The 16,614-nt window shown below is 43.7% G+C and overlaps 1 protein-coding gene across 2 annotated transcripts in view; it reads right to left on the reverse strand.

Moving 5' to 3' along the window:
• Positions 1-16,614, reverse strand: part of man1a2 (mannosidase, alpha, class 1A, member 2) — a 117,358-nt gene that overhangs the window by 30,215 nt on the left and 70,529 nt on the right. For both annotated transcript variants that reach the window (XM_075480084.1, XM_075480085.1), the window contains exon 7: positions 2,523-2,617. In XM_075480084.1, the coding sequence (XP_075336199.1) occupies positions 2,523-2,617 (95 nt within the window). The remainder of the gene's footprint in view (positions 1-2,522; positions 2,618-16,614) is intronic.

A 16,614-nucleotide genomic window follows, 5' to 3' on the forward strand; every position in this document is an offset into this window, starting at 1 on the left:
AGACACAAAGGTTGTGCTTTAGAGCATATGTTTGTTATAAATCTGTTTCTGAAGTCACTGCAGTGGATTTCTACGTCACAATCCCACCTGTCCTCCAAACTCATCTCCACAAAAACTAGTTTTTGGCTTTACTATTAACAGCAAAACATATCCATAAGGAGGAGCAAATAATCATTTTCTTGTAATCTGTTTGTTTTCTTGTTGGAAATAGGTGCTGTTGTACCGTCTCTTTGTAGCATTCTCATCAAAGCCCGTCAAATATGGTAAGATCTCAGGAAATTCGACCAACTCGAACTTCTTAGAATTCATTTTCTGGGAAATTTAACAAAAATAAGGACAAAAAAAAGGAAATCTCCAGCCTTACTTTAAGAAAAAAATGGGAATGAGTGAATTCATCCAAACAGGAAAGATTTTATTTGCTCAATAACTTAGATGGAAATGCTTCATCTTGGTATATTTAACATTTAAAGGCTCCGTACTATCTGTGTCTGAGTGTCTTTAGTCTTTTCTGTGTACTAAAGCTGAAAAAACGGAGCTAAATCGCTTGTGTGTGTCTTCTGTTTTTGTTTTAATTCCCGTTTTCTCACACGGGGCCTTTATGTATGTATGAATGCGCGGCTGCGTTTCGTGTATTTGTCTGGTGGGAGATTAAGGCCAAACAGAAGGTGTCGCTTCTCTGACAAATTAGGAATTATCTTGAGAAAAATGAGCCCCTGTCTCGTAATACTTAAATAACTCAACAGGAACGCTGTCCCTCGCACAGAGGCTGGGTGCTTAGCAACAAACCACCAAGTAGATTCAGAAAGAAATTCATTTTACCGTTTGACGCCATGAATAAGTAGCTGTGAATTTCTAACACGGAGAGGAGGCACACACATGTACGCAAAAAGGAGACCGACTCAGAGTTATGTGGGATTCTACGAGCTGTAACGTAACGGGGTGAATTCAGCTTAATGAGAGTTGACTCATACTTTTTTTCTCTTTCAGGTTGAAATGTGAGTGCAGGTGCTTTGGGGATAAAACCAAAAAAAAAAACCATGAAGGATCTACTTTGTCCACACCCACACAGCTCTGTGAAAAGGCCTAATCAGGCAAAATGAGTGAGAAAAAAACCCAGTGTGGGTGGGCGGTGCATGTGCTGGTGCTTTTAAAACCTCTGACATCATCCAGGAATCAAATGTTTCAGCTTTCAAGGCTTTAGCTTCATTTTCATCAGGCTGAAAGAACATTTCTAACATTGTAAAACTTTGATTTTGACAAGAACATATGAGGGTTTCTGGGTAGTTTTGATCACTATTGATGAGCAGTTGTGTGATTATACCGGCACCTTAACAGATATGAGAACGATATTAATTTGATCTAATACCTTAGAATATGTGAACTGCAAAGCCGTAGAACCAGATCTTTATTCAAGATGCCTTAACTCTCAGTGTGGAGTGGTCACCAGCTATTTTCTGGGGTTTTGCCGTATCGTTACGGGGAAAACGTTGGCTCTAAAAGGTTGAGAACGACTGCTCTGACCAAACAAACCCTGGACACAAACATTAGCCATTAGTCTAAGGTCCATACGTGTAATTAGGTTTCACAGCCAGATGTTTAGTCTCTGTTAGCTGCTGTTCACGAAAGCATTTTATCTAGATGAAAAAACCAAGCCAAATGTTTAAAGTTATGTTGATAAATATCAGTTCTTCTTTAATTTGATGGCAGGGAATGTTGCGATTGGACCATGTTTCCTACTGTGCGGCATCCCCTCTTCTTTTAACAGTCTGTAAACATCTGGAACTGAGAAGACCAGCTGTTGGACCTTTGTGACCTGTGCGCTAAAGGATTCTAGCTCTGCCGTATTTTCTCTGTTCTACTTTGAAGGCGTGCTGCTGTAACAGATGCTGTATGTGAAGATTCTGCCGTGTCACCTGCCCACAGAGATGTCTCCAGGTTCCCTGAATCTTTTGATGACATCATGTGCATCATCAGCAGGTGATGGAAAACACTAACATACAGTACATTTGATATCTTTGGCCCGTGCTGCGTTCACATTCAAGTTAAACCTCAGTTTGGAGTTTGTTTGAATAGACAGATGGCTTTCCGTCTGCTTATCTGTTATGGACAAAGGTTCAAATGATCCAAACTCATGGAGCAATCAGACCAAAGTTTATTTCAATCAAACTAAACCTCTCAAGGGTAAACACACCTTTAGAAACAAGCTGCGAGGACCGAAGGAAAAAACAAGCCAGAGTAAAATCAATGCAGTTTGCCCTGACGGTTTAAACCAATGCAAATTGTCTGAACGAAACGTGTTTTCTTAACATTTACCCTTAGTGGTCTTTAACAAAGAAAGTGTCTACATATCAAAGAGCTTTAAGTTCTAAACACTTTCTCCAATTTAAATGTGCCCTGAAATCAAGGCTGAGTCTGCAAAAATGGAGCCAAGATGGTTAATCAATTTCAGGTTAAAACAGCCGACTTTATTTCCCTTTCAGGGTAGTCAGAAGGTGAGAGCTCTCAGTGGTGGGGACACTAACCTCTTTAGGTTGACCATGGCCCAGGGGATCCCAGTGGGGGTGTTAAAGGCAGGAAGGAGCTTCTCAGCCAGCTGCACTGCTTTCATTTTGAACACCTGGACAGAGAGAGAGAAGGGGGAGGAAGAGTGATGGATGGTTAACTTCAGGACTGATTTATTTCCTACCATGTTCGCTTGGAATATTCTGCAGTCCATCAACATTCTCTGCTTAATATTTACCTCAAAACCCGGAGAAGTACAAGCATAAAAACGCCTGCCGGCAACCAAACGGATGCAGGATGAAAGCAAATGGAACAGAGTGAGACTTCAGGACCCAGACGACAGCTAAACGATGGCCACAAAGTGTCAGCTGAGGAGATTTATGGAGGAAACTCACACCCTAATATATGCAAAACCACCCTTTGAACTGTGCGGCAGCGAGATGAGAAATACAAAAAAGCTTTGAGGTCAGACGCCATCGATTCAGCACCGCCGGAGCTGGATTTCTATTATCATGACTGGCGACTAATTTTAAAAGACTAATGCAGAGAAATGGACATGTGTTCATTTTGAGATTACATGACCTCTTCCACTCGTCTGACAGATGAAGGCTCTGAGAAGTCTGCTGCAGCCTTTGTTCTTCTCTCAGCACGCCAATCAAAGAGATGAAAGCAACCCGAGGTCTGAACTAACTGGATGCAAACACACGCTCAAAGCTAAAAATATGGATGTCAATCTTGTCAACTGACGATACAGTAAACTTTGCTCTTTGCGAGGTTTACAGATGGTCTACAACAGACTCGGGCTGCCGTACAATAAAGACAGAAGGACAGGTTTGATGATGAGTCTTCAAAATGCTCGTTTTACCACAGGAGACAAATGGATTCTCTTTCACTGATCAACAGCAGGTATTTCATGGCCAAAGAACAGTCGATATTACCACCAAGTGATGTGACAAGGCTCACTCTGTCCACGTTGCGGTTTCTCATGGAGAAAACAGCGCACAGGCCACTGAATTAGATGTCATACTTAAGCTCCAACTGGAACACAACTTGGAGCCCTTTAGCGGCTTGTGGAGGTCTCTATTTCAAACCTGGACCAGTGTTGACTCTCGTCATGCCGCCTCTTTCTACTCTCTTCAGATAATCCTGGTGGCTCAGAGGGAAGAAAGAATCTATACAATAACATCCACCCTGACTCCATCCACATCCACACAGATGGACAAAACAAAGAACAGAAAAGGCTGCGATTACAACACACAAGGAGAAAGAGGTGGTGTTACAGTTGTATTTACCACATCCTGCTCTGTAACCCAAGAAAACTAGACCAATTAGACCCATCAGAGCTTGAAAACAACAGGCCGGTCTCGTTGTTGGTGTCCAGTGGCCCTCCGTGATGCTTCTGCACAAAGTCTACCTACCAGTCTTGTACTGTATTTACCAATCAGTCCAATCAGAGTCAGCCCTTGAACACATTAAAACAGAACAACAAGAGTTTGGTCCAAAACGTAATGTCTTCCAACCTCACAGGCTCAGCTGCGTTACTAAACAAAACGGTGACCCTGAAAAACCAGCACGGGGTGACTATTGAGGGACCAGACAAAGGGAGTTTCGGACATTTACAAGTGGACATTAAAGGGATAGTTTGCCTCTTTTGACACGAAGCTGTATGACATCCCATACTAGCAATATCATTTATGAACATTTTCTTACCCCCTGCTGCGTCCTGTGAGCCGAGTTCCAGCCTCGTTTTGGAGTTGACGAAGGTAGTCCGGCTAGTTGGGTAAAAAATAAAGCGTTTTGCTTCTCAAAACAATATGGGTTCAAAAGAGTAATACATTTGCATCACAAAATCGTTCTCCAGGTGCGGCTGTCGGCAGGCGGCAGCAGGCAGTGATACGAAGGGAGAGAAAATAGTGCCATGCGATTGTGAGGTCTGACTTTCCTGGAGAACGATTTTGTGATGCAAATGTATTACTCTGTTGAACGCATATTGTTTTGAGAAGCAAAACGCTTTATTTTTTAGCCAACTAGCCGGACTACCTTCGTCAACTCCAAAACGAGGCTGGAACTCGGCTCACAGGACGCAGCAGGGGGTAAGAAAATGTACATAAATAATATTGCTAGTGTGGGAGGTCATACAGCTTCATGTCAAAAGAGGTGAACTATCCTAAAGGGATAGTTAGAATTAGAAATTAGATAGTTAGTGTTAGAATAATGCAGAATTAGGAAAAACAGCACAATCGAACCATAATCCAAGGAAAAACTGGCGAAAATGGAGCTATTTCAGTAAGAGAAAAAACTCCAACTCATTTCCAACATATATTAGAGCCCAGTTGTGAGGAGAAAAAACATAGTTGGTTATAATAAACAGACAGCAGTCAGGCAGAGGAGCTCCACAAAGAAAAGCACTTCCACACTGTGCAGATGGAGGCTGATGCATCAACACGATGTGTCAGGGCTGAGCAGTTTTATAGAGACAGCAGATCTATGGAAAATTCCTGCTGTCTGAAAATGTAACAGGGAGCAATAACACATGCCGGTGTTTGCAGAATACTTAAGCAGCCTGTGGGACATTGAACAGAGGAGTTGGAGGTCAAACTGTGGAGTTAAACTTGAAACAAATGCAGATACAGACAAGCAGGGGGGGTGGCAGGAGAGAACAATGGTGCCAAAAAAGATGCAGAGATAAGCCTGCATATGAGCAGGATATGATCCACATTAAGGGGAAAGCAGGAAAACTTCCTCAGAAGGCTAAAAGATCAGAAACGTGGCGTCTTGCATGATTCCTGGGGGGAGGTGAAAAAATTAATTCATCCTCACACCGAACCAAAATACCACAAACTAAAGGAAAAGGTTTGTTAAAGGTTAACTGGAGGTGGGCACAAAAACAGCTGTAGATTTAACACCCTGCGGAGTCATCGTGATGTTTCTCCTTCAGACATTAAGATCAACTCAATGAGGGTCGAGTCCAAAGATGGCCGATTTGCCCAATCCCTGCTCGAAAGAAGAGCCCTCCTGGAAGGCATCGCTGACTCATACCTGGGGAAGCACGGTAGTCGAGGATCACGGCTGACATACTGAGTATGCGTGGGAAATAAGTCTGACCCACCTGATGTTGACTGCAGCGCTGAGTCGGCCAACTGGGTGCTCTCATTTTGAGCAACATTCACCTTTTCTAAATGGTTGTAAATAAGAAGAATCGACATTTCTCCTCCACACTAAAGGCTCCAGACCAACGTTTCCAACTAGTTGCAATCCAAGGATAACAGGACAACACTAAACGTCTCTTTCAATTTAAAGGAAACTTTGACCAAGATAAATTAATCCTTTCAGATAGCAGTTTGGTGTTTCTGTGGGCTACAATGCTAATAAACAAAATATCAGTAATTATCAGTATACTCTCAGTTGTGGAGCTCAGATGGAAGAAATAATGGGTTACGGTTTTTGGCTGATACACACATATTATGTTGCCACCGAGGGTCAGATTTGCTCAAACTGAAAAAAACTCAAATTCAAACAGTTAAATACAATCCATCAATGAACTGATTGCCACATCCTCATTTACAACCTGATTAAACGTAATAGCTTCTATGAACAAAGTTCCACCTTTGCTGCTGAAAGGGGAACGCCACCAGGCCACGCTTGGCCACATCAAAGTCCCCCGATGGATCTAATTGTGAAATAGTGTGTCCAAAAATGTTTGTAAAATGTAAATAAATGGTCACAGTCTGGAGTTCTGGGCCCTGTGATCCCTTCCCCAGATAGTTGAGGTGGTACCAACAGACCTGTGGCTGTGAGAGTCATAAAACACGTGCAAATAGTGAAAAAAATCTCTGAACACATGCATCCGTTTATACATTTAAACCTTTTCTTCCTTTTTTAATATCTACACAAACAGATGGATTATAGCAGCGTTAGACGTGGCTCCCAAAAGTGACCAACGCCTTTATAAGAAGAGCTCAAACATAGAAATAAGACGATAAGAGTCCATTTCCCCCGTTATTCACATACACTGCGAGCTCTGCTGCACATTATGTTCTACTGTTCTACTGTTGGAGCGGTAACTAAAACAAAAGCTAAGAACAAACACCATTTAACACGCGCGTGCATCTGAAAAACAGCGGCGTCATTAACATCAGTTCGATTCACCGCGTTAGCGGAGCAAAGGCTTGTCATGGCCAGCTGCGTGTGGCCGACCGCCTGCACGTGAACTGGTGTCGGCCTGCACTCGTGCGTGTTCATCAGCATCATAAAGCCCTCCGTCTAGCTGCCACCTCCCTGCTGGCTGCACAGACGCCCCGAAGCTTTCATTGGCAGCGCTGCTGCCGGTGCCATCAAGCAAAAACAGGATCCAAACAACCCATCAGAAGAGCCTGCCGGCCGCCTCCACAGATAAAACTCTGTAGTTTATGATAATCATCTTGCTCCACGGGCAGATGCGAAAGAAAAAGATCCCCTTAGAGACACGGGAATGTAAACCCATAAAAATGCTGCTTAATTAGCGTCTGTACATTTTCGTGGAGCTTGTTAAACTTCTGTTACTTTCCAAGTGTTAATGAGGATTCTGTTAAAAACACATTAATATTTCTCAAAAGGAGATATCGAACCACAGACAGATCAGCCGTAAAAACTTTGGTGAAGATAATGAAGAAAACAAGGGGAGAACAAAAAGATGACTCAACAAGAATATTCAAAATTGGCTGGAGGGGAAGAGGTTTGGCATTACTGTCCCATTAACCTGAAACGTATCGCAGCTGCACTGTCAACACAGCAGCGTTTGCATCCTTCACCCCCGTGGCTCGTCTCCTCATCACTGCAGCAGATCTCGATGCATCCGTCCTGTTGACATCATATTTACTGTGGCACGAAGACGAGATCAGGTTGTTGAGCGCTCCCTTTGGGGAGGACAAGCCCAGACAGATCGTTGTCTGTTATTTCCTTCTCTCATTCTCCCTCCGGGGCTGACAGCTTGAGTGTCTTGCCTTTTTTAAATGCATTACAGTGCTCTTTAAAATCGATCACTGAAGGATGTACTCGCTCGCCGAACACACGTATAGATTTGAGATGCACAACTGGGAAAGAAGGCGAGGCTCGGCAATAAATTCAGTCCATTTTTGTGGGCTTGCAGGTTACAATCTGCCAGTTTCAGCTTGTCACAGAATTACCAGTAAATTCATTTCGTTGATAAGTAGGAAGGAGGGTAGTAGAGAAGGTGGAAGATGCAGTGCTTAGATGGAAGATTGGATGCAAAGTAAATGAGCAGTTTTATCCAAGCTGTGCGTTCACATGAATTTAAAATGTGATGTTAACTGAATCAAGCTGAGATAAAAATTCTTAAGATACAACAGCGACAGCCTGAATTAAATCATCTGCAAAATGGTGCATCAGTGTAACCTCCAAGTGACGGGGGGGGGGGGCTACATCAGCCACTAAAACACAACTCAGACTCAGCTAATGATCAGATCTGTTGATGATCACAGCTGCGAGAGACTAAAACCACAGCGAAGCGGACCAGGCGCCACCACGGGCCGGTCCAGATGCAAGCAAACACAAAGTGGCACTAAACCATAAGCACATCTTCCCAGTCCAAAGAAAACACCAAAACACCTCTGATAAAGCAGATGTTTAGGCCTTTGGGGTAGAACCAAGCAGGAATCGGTCAACCTTGAAATATGCATTTAGACAAGCGGCACAAAGAGATCCATCCAAACCTCTGACGGATGAAGCAAACAGCGTTAACTGTTGGTAAGGGCACGGATGCATGGCGGGGACAAGAGAAGCATACGGACAGACTTCAGCGTGGCAAAAAGATGCTGATTATCTGGTCATCACAAAGTTTGTGCTGTGGAATATTCTATGTGTGTAGCAGAAGAAGAACAAGTGGCATCTTTAAGGGAAAATAATGAGCAGAAACAGCTTCTAATGCCCCAGATTGAGCATCTGTGGGATGTGTCAGAAAACAGGCCGGACGGAGCTTTTTCACAGCGGACATTTTGACCGGTCAGAGCACGAGAAGCACAAGCGTAATGAAAGACATGAAACATGGTTATTTTTTTTTTTAGTGTCCCAGGAAACTGTATTCACAACAGCAGGATCTCTCCCCTGCTATGACACATCAAAATGTCTTCTGTGGAACGGCTGTTTTTGAAGAGATGCCACCTTAAAACTTAAATGATGCACCATAAAGCACAGAAGTCCTGGAGTTTGTGCCTCGGTGGATCGAAGCTGTAAGCAGAGGGAAAAGGCAGATGTTGTGGCTCGATATGGCTTATCAGAAGTGTTTTCTAACAGAACACTTTAGTTTTACAAGAGATAATTCAATTTACAATGGAGGCAAACGTTTTAATTGTGGCAAATATCAGAATCCTAATATCATGTAAAAGGAGAAAACGAGAGCCATTCATTTAGGCCTTTTTGGCTCTACAGTACTTCTGCCTTTGTGAATCGGTCTCACACAAACGAAACATCCACATAAAAACACAACGTAAGGTTGTAATGCTTGCAAACTAAAGCTGGCCGTACACAGTGTTTACAGAGTTTCAGACAGTTTCACGGTGTTCCTCGGTCATCTGGTGCCAGGTGGGCGTAAAGCTCGATCCGGGCTGTTTTAAGACCGCAAAGTCAAACACGTTTAACATCATCACAAGTCTTTTGTTTTGTTTCATGCAAATTGTGTGGAAGCCGTTGATGAGAGCGACCGCGGCGATGAGGTAATAAACGTACGGTTGGACCGTGCAAAAGGAGGAGCGTGATGGCAACGGCACGAATGTCTCTACGAAGTTTAATAAACACAGCTGTGGCTGAAAGCTGCTTGGCGGTTAAGAGTTTCCACCAGGTGCATGATGGGAAATAATCCCAAAAAGAATCTAGTTCTAGTGACCCTGGAGAGGTCTTAAAAGTTGTCCAGTGAATGGAAGGAATCATTCATCGCCACGTCTACATAACTTTGGAATAAACAAACTTCCTCTGAGTGATTTTTCTCACAAATGCACCCTGGTGGCGGCGTGCCATTTAGCGACGATACACAACAAAGCAACAAACACTCCGGCTTAAGCCTAATTAAAGGCCTCAGTATGCTTCTCCGTAGTCACGGAGAGGCTCTCCGTCCTTTCGAAGTTCTCCGTCGGGCTGTCTGATACGAAAGGCAACTCGCCTCCCGATCAGTAGGCGTCGCTACGTGAGACGACCCAATCTCGCGACGTCTATCGTGAAAGTCGTTGTTTGATTGTTTACCTTCCGGCTCCGTTCCACTCCTCACAGTGAACGATGGCGAGCGAGAGAGAAAGACTGTGTTGGAGTTGGAGTTTATTGATTTTGAAATGCAAATAATTTTGACCAAATGTTGACCGGCACACAGTAAACTCTTTCAAAAATGGCGGTGTTGTTGTTCTGAGAGGAAGGAGCTAAACCGGAAAAGTGATTCCAAAAATGATGTTCTTAGCCGACCAATCCAACTATTGCGGTCATTGCGGATAGACGGAATTTTGGTCGACGCACACAAGCGACGGAGAGCTCTCCGTCGTCGGAAAACCCTCCCGGAGACGCTCTCCGTTGCTTGAGTGCGTCGGGCAAACATTCCTATCTATCCGTCGAGGTGACGGAGACTCGCGGAGACCGCAAGGGTTGTGATTGGTCGGCTAACAACATCATTTCCGGAATCACTTTTCCGGAACACCGCCATTTTTGAAAGAGTTTTATTAAAATTATTTGCGCTTCAATATCAAGAAACTCCTACAACGGGTTTCTCTCTCGGTCGCCATCTTTCACTGTGAGGAGTCGGATAGCTACGGAGTAGCATACCGAGGCCTTCAGTGTTCAGCTCGACCACGAGGAGTCAAGTGTTCTGCTTAAGAGTCAGAAACCCCTGCTAACATAAATAACTATGCTTTGGTCTAAAATAAAGACAAAAAAAAAAAAAAAAAAGACTTGTTGTGTTGTCATCACCTCAAAACGAGCATTATGAATCCAAACATCCCAGAACAGATTGTTCCGACATGCAGGTTGTTCTGCCAGCTTTGTTTTTTTTTGTTTTTTTCTAACATGGGACGAGACTTTTATCGCTGAATCTCATCAAACCTTTGCCCTGGACCTCTAATCATAATTCAGATAATCTGAAAATGACACAAACTGGATAAAAAAGTCAAATCATCGAGAAGAAGAGTGCAAAGTTAGTCTCTCTGTTTCACTGAGACTTTGTTGGCATCTCGATCTAAAACATTAATCATGAAACAAAACAATTAAGATGAGCCTCTCGTTTGGTTCTTGTAACATTAGTACTGATATAATAGATTTAAGACATTAAGACTTCAGACTAAACACCGACTGAATGAATCCTGACGGGAACGTACTTGTTATGTGCTTAAATGAATGAATAAGAAACGTTTTTCACCGTGCAATAAAATCTGCTCATCCCAACAAAGCGCTGCACACAGGCACGCTGTACTCCAGCTGACTCCCGCTCTCTGGTGCACGCAGTGGGCCACTGCTGACATGTAATGGAGCCTCCTAAAAGGATTAGAGGGCAGACTGTGAAATGTGCTGAATGCGCCTGCTTGGTAGGAAGGGCCCTGAGGGCCAGCAGGAGAGACGAGATTAAGTCACCCGCTCCGTGTGTGTGTGGTTACCCTGTGTCGTTTCCATACTTTGTCATGCCACTCCACCGTCAGCTGATCCATTTGCTAATATTGTTCAGCGTTCACTGGCTCGGCATCAAAGGACGGAGGGGGAACAAAGATGAGCTGCCGTGAGTAGAAACTCAAAGGCCATCATCAAATTAGCTCGCCGAGCACTTCATTTGTTGCCGTCGCGATGCGTGAAACCGAGTGCTGACAAATTTGACAGATATTCTAAATTGAGTATTAACAGAAATGGTGCACTAATGCCTTGAAAAGAAGAAGGCATGACTAATGAGTTATTCTGCCGTGAGAAAGGCTCGTTGTTCTGCTGCAGACGCGCTGTGCTTACGCTGTTATTTGGTGTTTGGTCCCCACATCGTTCTCTATCTAATTGTACCACAATATTTGCAGAAATAGAACATTTTCTTCTCTGAGTAATTAAAAATCTCCTCTGTGGGTAAAGAAGTTGTGCATATCTTTGATGATCTATCAACATGTCTTCATGTTTCCACAGCATGTGGATGTCCATTGTTCTGCTTCGATCTCACTCTTTTTGTCCCGTTCTCTTCCAGTTTGACACACATTTCTCCGACTTAATCTCGCTTGTATCGCTGCGTTCTCTCTTTTTTTCCCCTTTGCTTTCGTGACCTCTTTCATGTCCGCGCAGTCAAATGTAAAAAGCAGAAGCGGAACAACATTTCTCTCCCGTTTGTTACACCATCTTGGCTTCTTGGTGTCCTTGTTCCTCGTGCGCCTGCCTGCTGGCACCGCGGCAGCAGCAGTTACCGAGCATGTCATCGCGGCAATATTCTGCAACAGAGAAAATGATTCCCAGAGGAGACAAGACAGCTGCGACTAAAAACAAGCGGGGTGGCCTCAATATGTGCTGCTCTCTGAACAGGAAGGATGTCAGAACGTTGAGCTTTGCTTCGCTTAATTTGAGGCTTTTATTATAAGCAAAGGCTATGCAGAACTACTGTGTATATATGCTGTAAATCCACCTGGTTCTCATCTCTGTTCTATCCCTAAAGCCCCCATTAAATTGGGGGAAAAGGTATTTAAATATGCTGCTCCCTCTGCTTGGAGTCAGTCATTTGAACACATAATGAGCACATAAGATGTTAAACCTGACTATTTTGCCACCGTTTGGTCTGTGTATTTGGAGCTTTTAATCTTTTAGTTTTGATGTTTGCTTTATATCATCTGCTGGGCTATTACATAATAAGTGTGCACAGTGTGTGTGTAGAGTTATTTCTTATGACCTGGATTCTAAAGTGTTTTGTTAACAACTAACATTTCTTCCACATTACTGAGCAGTTTTTATGATTTTATGACTGGTGGGACGCAGGAATGTCCACAGACAGTAAGACACACTGGTAATTAAGCTAATTAAGGCCCCTAAACAAATGTTCTTCACAGTCTGGAGTGGAAAGAGCTCGCTGCAGAATGGAGAAAATCCCTGTACAAACGGTGGAAGCTGTTACAGCAGCAGCAGGCTTAACAGTGACATAGCTACTCGTTTTCGCTCCAAAAGTGAACGCCATCATTTTTGTGCTGTAACAACAGAGAAAGGCTGCGGTCCCACTCCACCTCAGAGGATTGGGCACCGAAGCCCGGGAGAATCGGTGCCAACGTGAACGGTAGTAACCAGACCGAATGACATCGGGAATTTCGGTGCCACAAAACACACAACTGTTTATTACCGCCTTCCGGCGTTCACCGTTAACAGCTGTAGTGAGGGCAACACGTCTTGCACAAGGTCAAGAAGTCTAAAGCGAAGAGTTCAAACATTTGGCTGCATTTCACAAGACTTCCGCATGCAACAAATCCCCCTAATCCCACAGCTTTTGTGAAATGTCACAGCATCTGTGTGTGTCTCCAGATTTCAGCTTTCGTCAGGCAGAAGTCACATTTGATGTCCAACGTTACCCGCACAAAATGTGTTATATCGGCCTAATATTAAAAAAAAAAAGAGCAACGTAGGCTGGAATAAGAGTAACAACATGGTAAGTAAATGCAGAGCTGAGGAGAGTTCAATTTGAACCGTTTTCAACCCAACCCTAACGCGTCCATATTCCGTGTTCACAGCAAGTAACACCAGCCTTCTAACTGAGACTTTCTCTCTAAAGGTCATCGTGGAATAACCACAAAGTTCAGTAAAGCGTGTGTTAAACCTGCACATGTTCGTTCGATATAAACCGTCACAAATGTTAGCGATAGCAACATGTTTGGAACTGCTAAAAACATTCCTCGGAGCTCATTATCCATCTCACAAACTGATCCACCAGCATTTCCAGGTGCTGAAGAAATTTTCTCTGATATACAGCCTGTGGGATGCAGTTCCTTCCTGTCGTACTTCCTGGATGTGATCATGTGCATAACCACACTACAACTGTGAAAAGGTAAGGGACAGCTGGTGCTTCCTCATTTAGCATAAAAGCATCCAAGTGCTAATTTTGGTATAAAAATGGTACATGAACGATTATAGAAACCATAAAGTACAATTATACAGTTCAATAATGTTCTTAAATGGGAAAAAAAAAATCATCTAAACCTCCATGTTCATAGTTATAAATGAGCAGTAGGTTATTTGTGAGGTCTGATTTGTTTTTATTTTGACTTCACTCACAAACCAGAGAGGAAAGCATTTATTCTACATCTATTCATAACTCTAAAATAATCCAACCACATGTTTCCGCCTTCCTGCTGGGCAGGTGTGTGTGTGTGTGTGTGTGTGTGTGTGAGATGGCAGTCGGTGAGAGGGACAATGAAGCCCTGAATTTGTTTGACACGTTCGGTGTGCGACAAGATGTGAGAGGCGGCCTGAAGCTGCGGTGAGATCCAACAGTCAGATGTACAACGTGATGCCGTCCTGTCGGGTTTGAGGTGTTCCACAAGATGTGAGGAGAGTGAACGGTGCGGACTGTGACGAAAGGCGTGAGAGGAAAACAGTCTGAACAGAGAGGCTTCCAAAGATGGAAGCAGAGACAATGAAGTGCAAGAAACATCTGCTACTATTTATCGGAGAATATGTCTTTATCTTTCCACCACTTCTTCTCCAGCTCCACCCTTCGCTGTATCATCCGTCCTGCTTTCACACCAACGCTTCCTCTCTATTCCTCCAATCCAACTCTTCCTTTTTCCTTCGTGTGACACTGCATCCCCAAAACGAGCTTTTCCCGAAGGTCTCTCCTTCCCTTTCCAACTTTGAGGCCTTTGACGCCTCTCCCTGTTCCGCACCACTTTCATGAAACGCCCCGTCTTTCTCTCTGGAGTTCCTGCCCTCATCATTATTTCTGTCCCAGGCTTCATCTGGTGTTCACTCACCGTCCTTCTCCTTCTCTCCTTCCCCTCTCTGCCTCCATCTGTTCATCCACAGGGTGGCCGTGCTGTGGCGTTTACGCCTGCAGAGTTTCGGCTCTTTCCTCTCATTATCCTACATTACAGGGCTCGGGTTGCTCCGCTGACCTTGTCGCCTCTCACTGCTGTTTCTCGCTCAAATCATCCTCGCCACACTCCTGTTTTCTCCTCAGCTCTTGATCTCCGTCTCGGCATCTGCAACTATTTCCTCGGCCCATATTTTCCATCACATCTACCTCATGTCCCCGTTTCTCTTCACCTTTCTTTTCCTTGTTGGATTTTTTAAATAATTGGAAGCCAAACCCCCCCCCCCCTTCTGTTTGCAACGACCCGCTTTCTCCTGCCAACAGGACGGCAAAGAGGAAGCTACAGATTCTGATTCTGATGCTGTATGTGTTACTGCTGCAGATATAGTGTGAATGCCTCCCTATAGCTTACAGTCTACCACGGCTGTTTAACGATGCTGCTTCTCTTCAGCTATAAAAGAAAGGAAGGGAGTAAAAAAAAAAAAAAAAAGAGTGAAACAAATTAGTGGGAGAAGTGATAAAAAATTTAAAAAAAAAAGATGCATGCATGCAAATGAGCTTTTAATGAGTAATTACCAAGCCAGGAGAAGAACACAACACTGGGGATCATTGTCATGATCTTCTCCTTAAAACACATTTACACAGTTTTCATTAAGATTCTTACTTTCATCTGTATTTTCTTTTCTTTTTTTAAAAATATCAATCTTGTTCACAGATAAGAACTTAATCCAGCCACACTCAAAAGAGCAATTAAAAACATCTATTGTAGAGAATAATTGTTGGGGAATGTGCCTCCAACAGCAGCCGCTGCTGCATCGACGTCCACAAAAGCCATCAAGAGAATCCAAACGTAAAGCTGCTCTCCAGGAGCTCAGGATTCCACATCCATAAACTGGAGGATCCGTGAGAGACAGATTACACTGTAAAGGTTAGAAAATCTCTGAAAGGTGGGTTTTATGTGGGCAGAGATAACCCTGTGACAGGACTACACTCAGGAGCCACAACAGATGAAATACGGCACAACTGAGAGGGACGATGTGCGGTGGATGAATCTAAAAGATATCCTCCCAGCCTTAGACTTTCAGTAGACATGTTACCTTTCCTCTTGGAGACTTGTGCTCACAGGGGGCAAAAATTCAAATATACAGTCTGATAAATAGCAAAATATATCTGCTTAGTTCCTATTAGTTCCAACAGCTCTTCCATTATTCAATGCTCTCTACCCACAGCGCGGCAGATCAAACTAGAAACAGAACGTCACAGGAAGTGTCACCAAAAGCAGAAGCTGGTGGGTTTACTCCTTTCAAAGCCGACTGTAAACTCAGCGTGGGCGTTTCTGGCACTTTGAGCTTCATCTCCAGCCGTCAGGTGCATCCCGAACCAGTCGCGCTGTCGTCTAAGGTGGCGACCGTTGTTCCCAGCGTCTTTCCCCGAGAACAAGCAATGAGCTACCAACCAAAGAGCGGCTGCTTTGCACTGAGCTGAGGGTTTCAATCAGAAGCCTAAACTCAGTCCCTCGTTTGCAGAACCCATCGAAAAGACAGCATTTAAGAAGTAGTAAGAAGCTAAAGATCGTTTTTTTCAATTTATGTCCATTAACTGAATTGGGTGCAACATCAGAGGCGCTGCCCACAGGAACACAGGATGACAAAAAGACTTCACTGGGGCGTAACTGCACCAGTATGCGTGTTAGCATCTTGTACGCTGAATATAAAGCAAATGCTGGTACACTAAGTCTGGCAAAGCTATAATATGTCTATATATCAAAAACAAAGGTTAAAAACACCCCCAAAAGCAGAGTGCAAATGAGGTGGATGAGTTTGCAGATTCATCAGTAACTGCACACACTGGAGGACTGAGCTAATCTTAAGCTGATGTCTACTCCCAGAGTAATGCAGCAAAGTCAGGGGCAAAGACTCACAAAGCATCAACCATTCCTCCAATCATAACCCTGTAAACGCATCCAAAACATCTGAAGAATTACCTGTGACTGGGAGTTTAACAGTTTTTCAGAAAGGCCCGACTATAAAGCAGAATTCAAACGTCTCCATAACTAGCCAACCATCATAAAAACCTACAATATGCAGAGTTCAAACCCAGGAAACCTGAGG

Source organism: Odontesthes bonariensis, chromosome 12 (genome assembly GCF_027942865.1).
Source record: "Odontesthes bonariensis isolate fOdoBon6 chromosome 12, fOdoBon6.hap1, whole genome shotgun sequence".
NCBI classification, from domain to species: Eukaryota; Metazoa; Chordata; class Actinopteri; order Atheriniformes; family Atherinopsidae; genus Odontesthes; species Odontesthes bonariensis.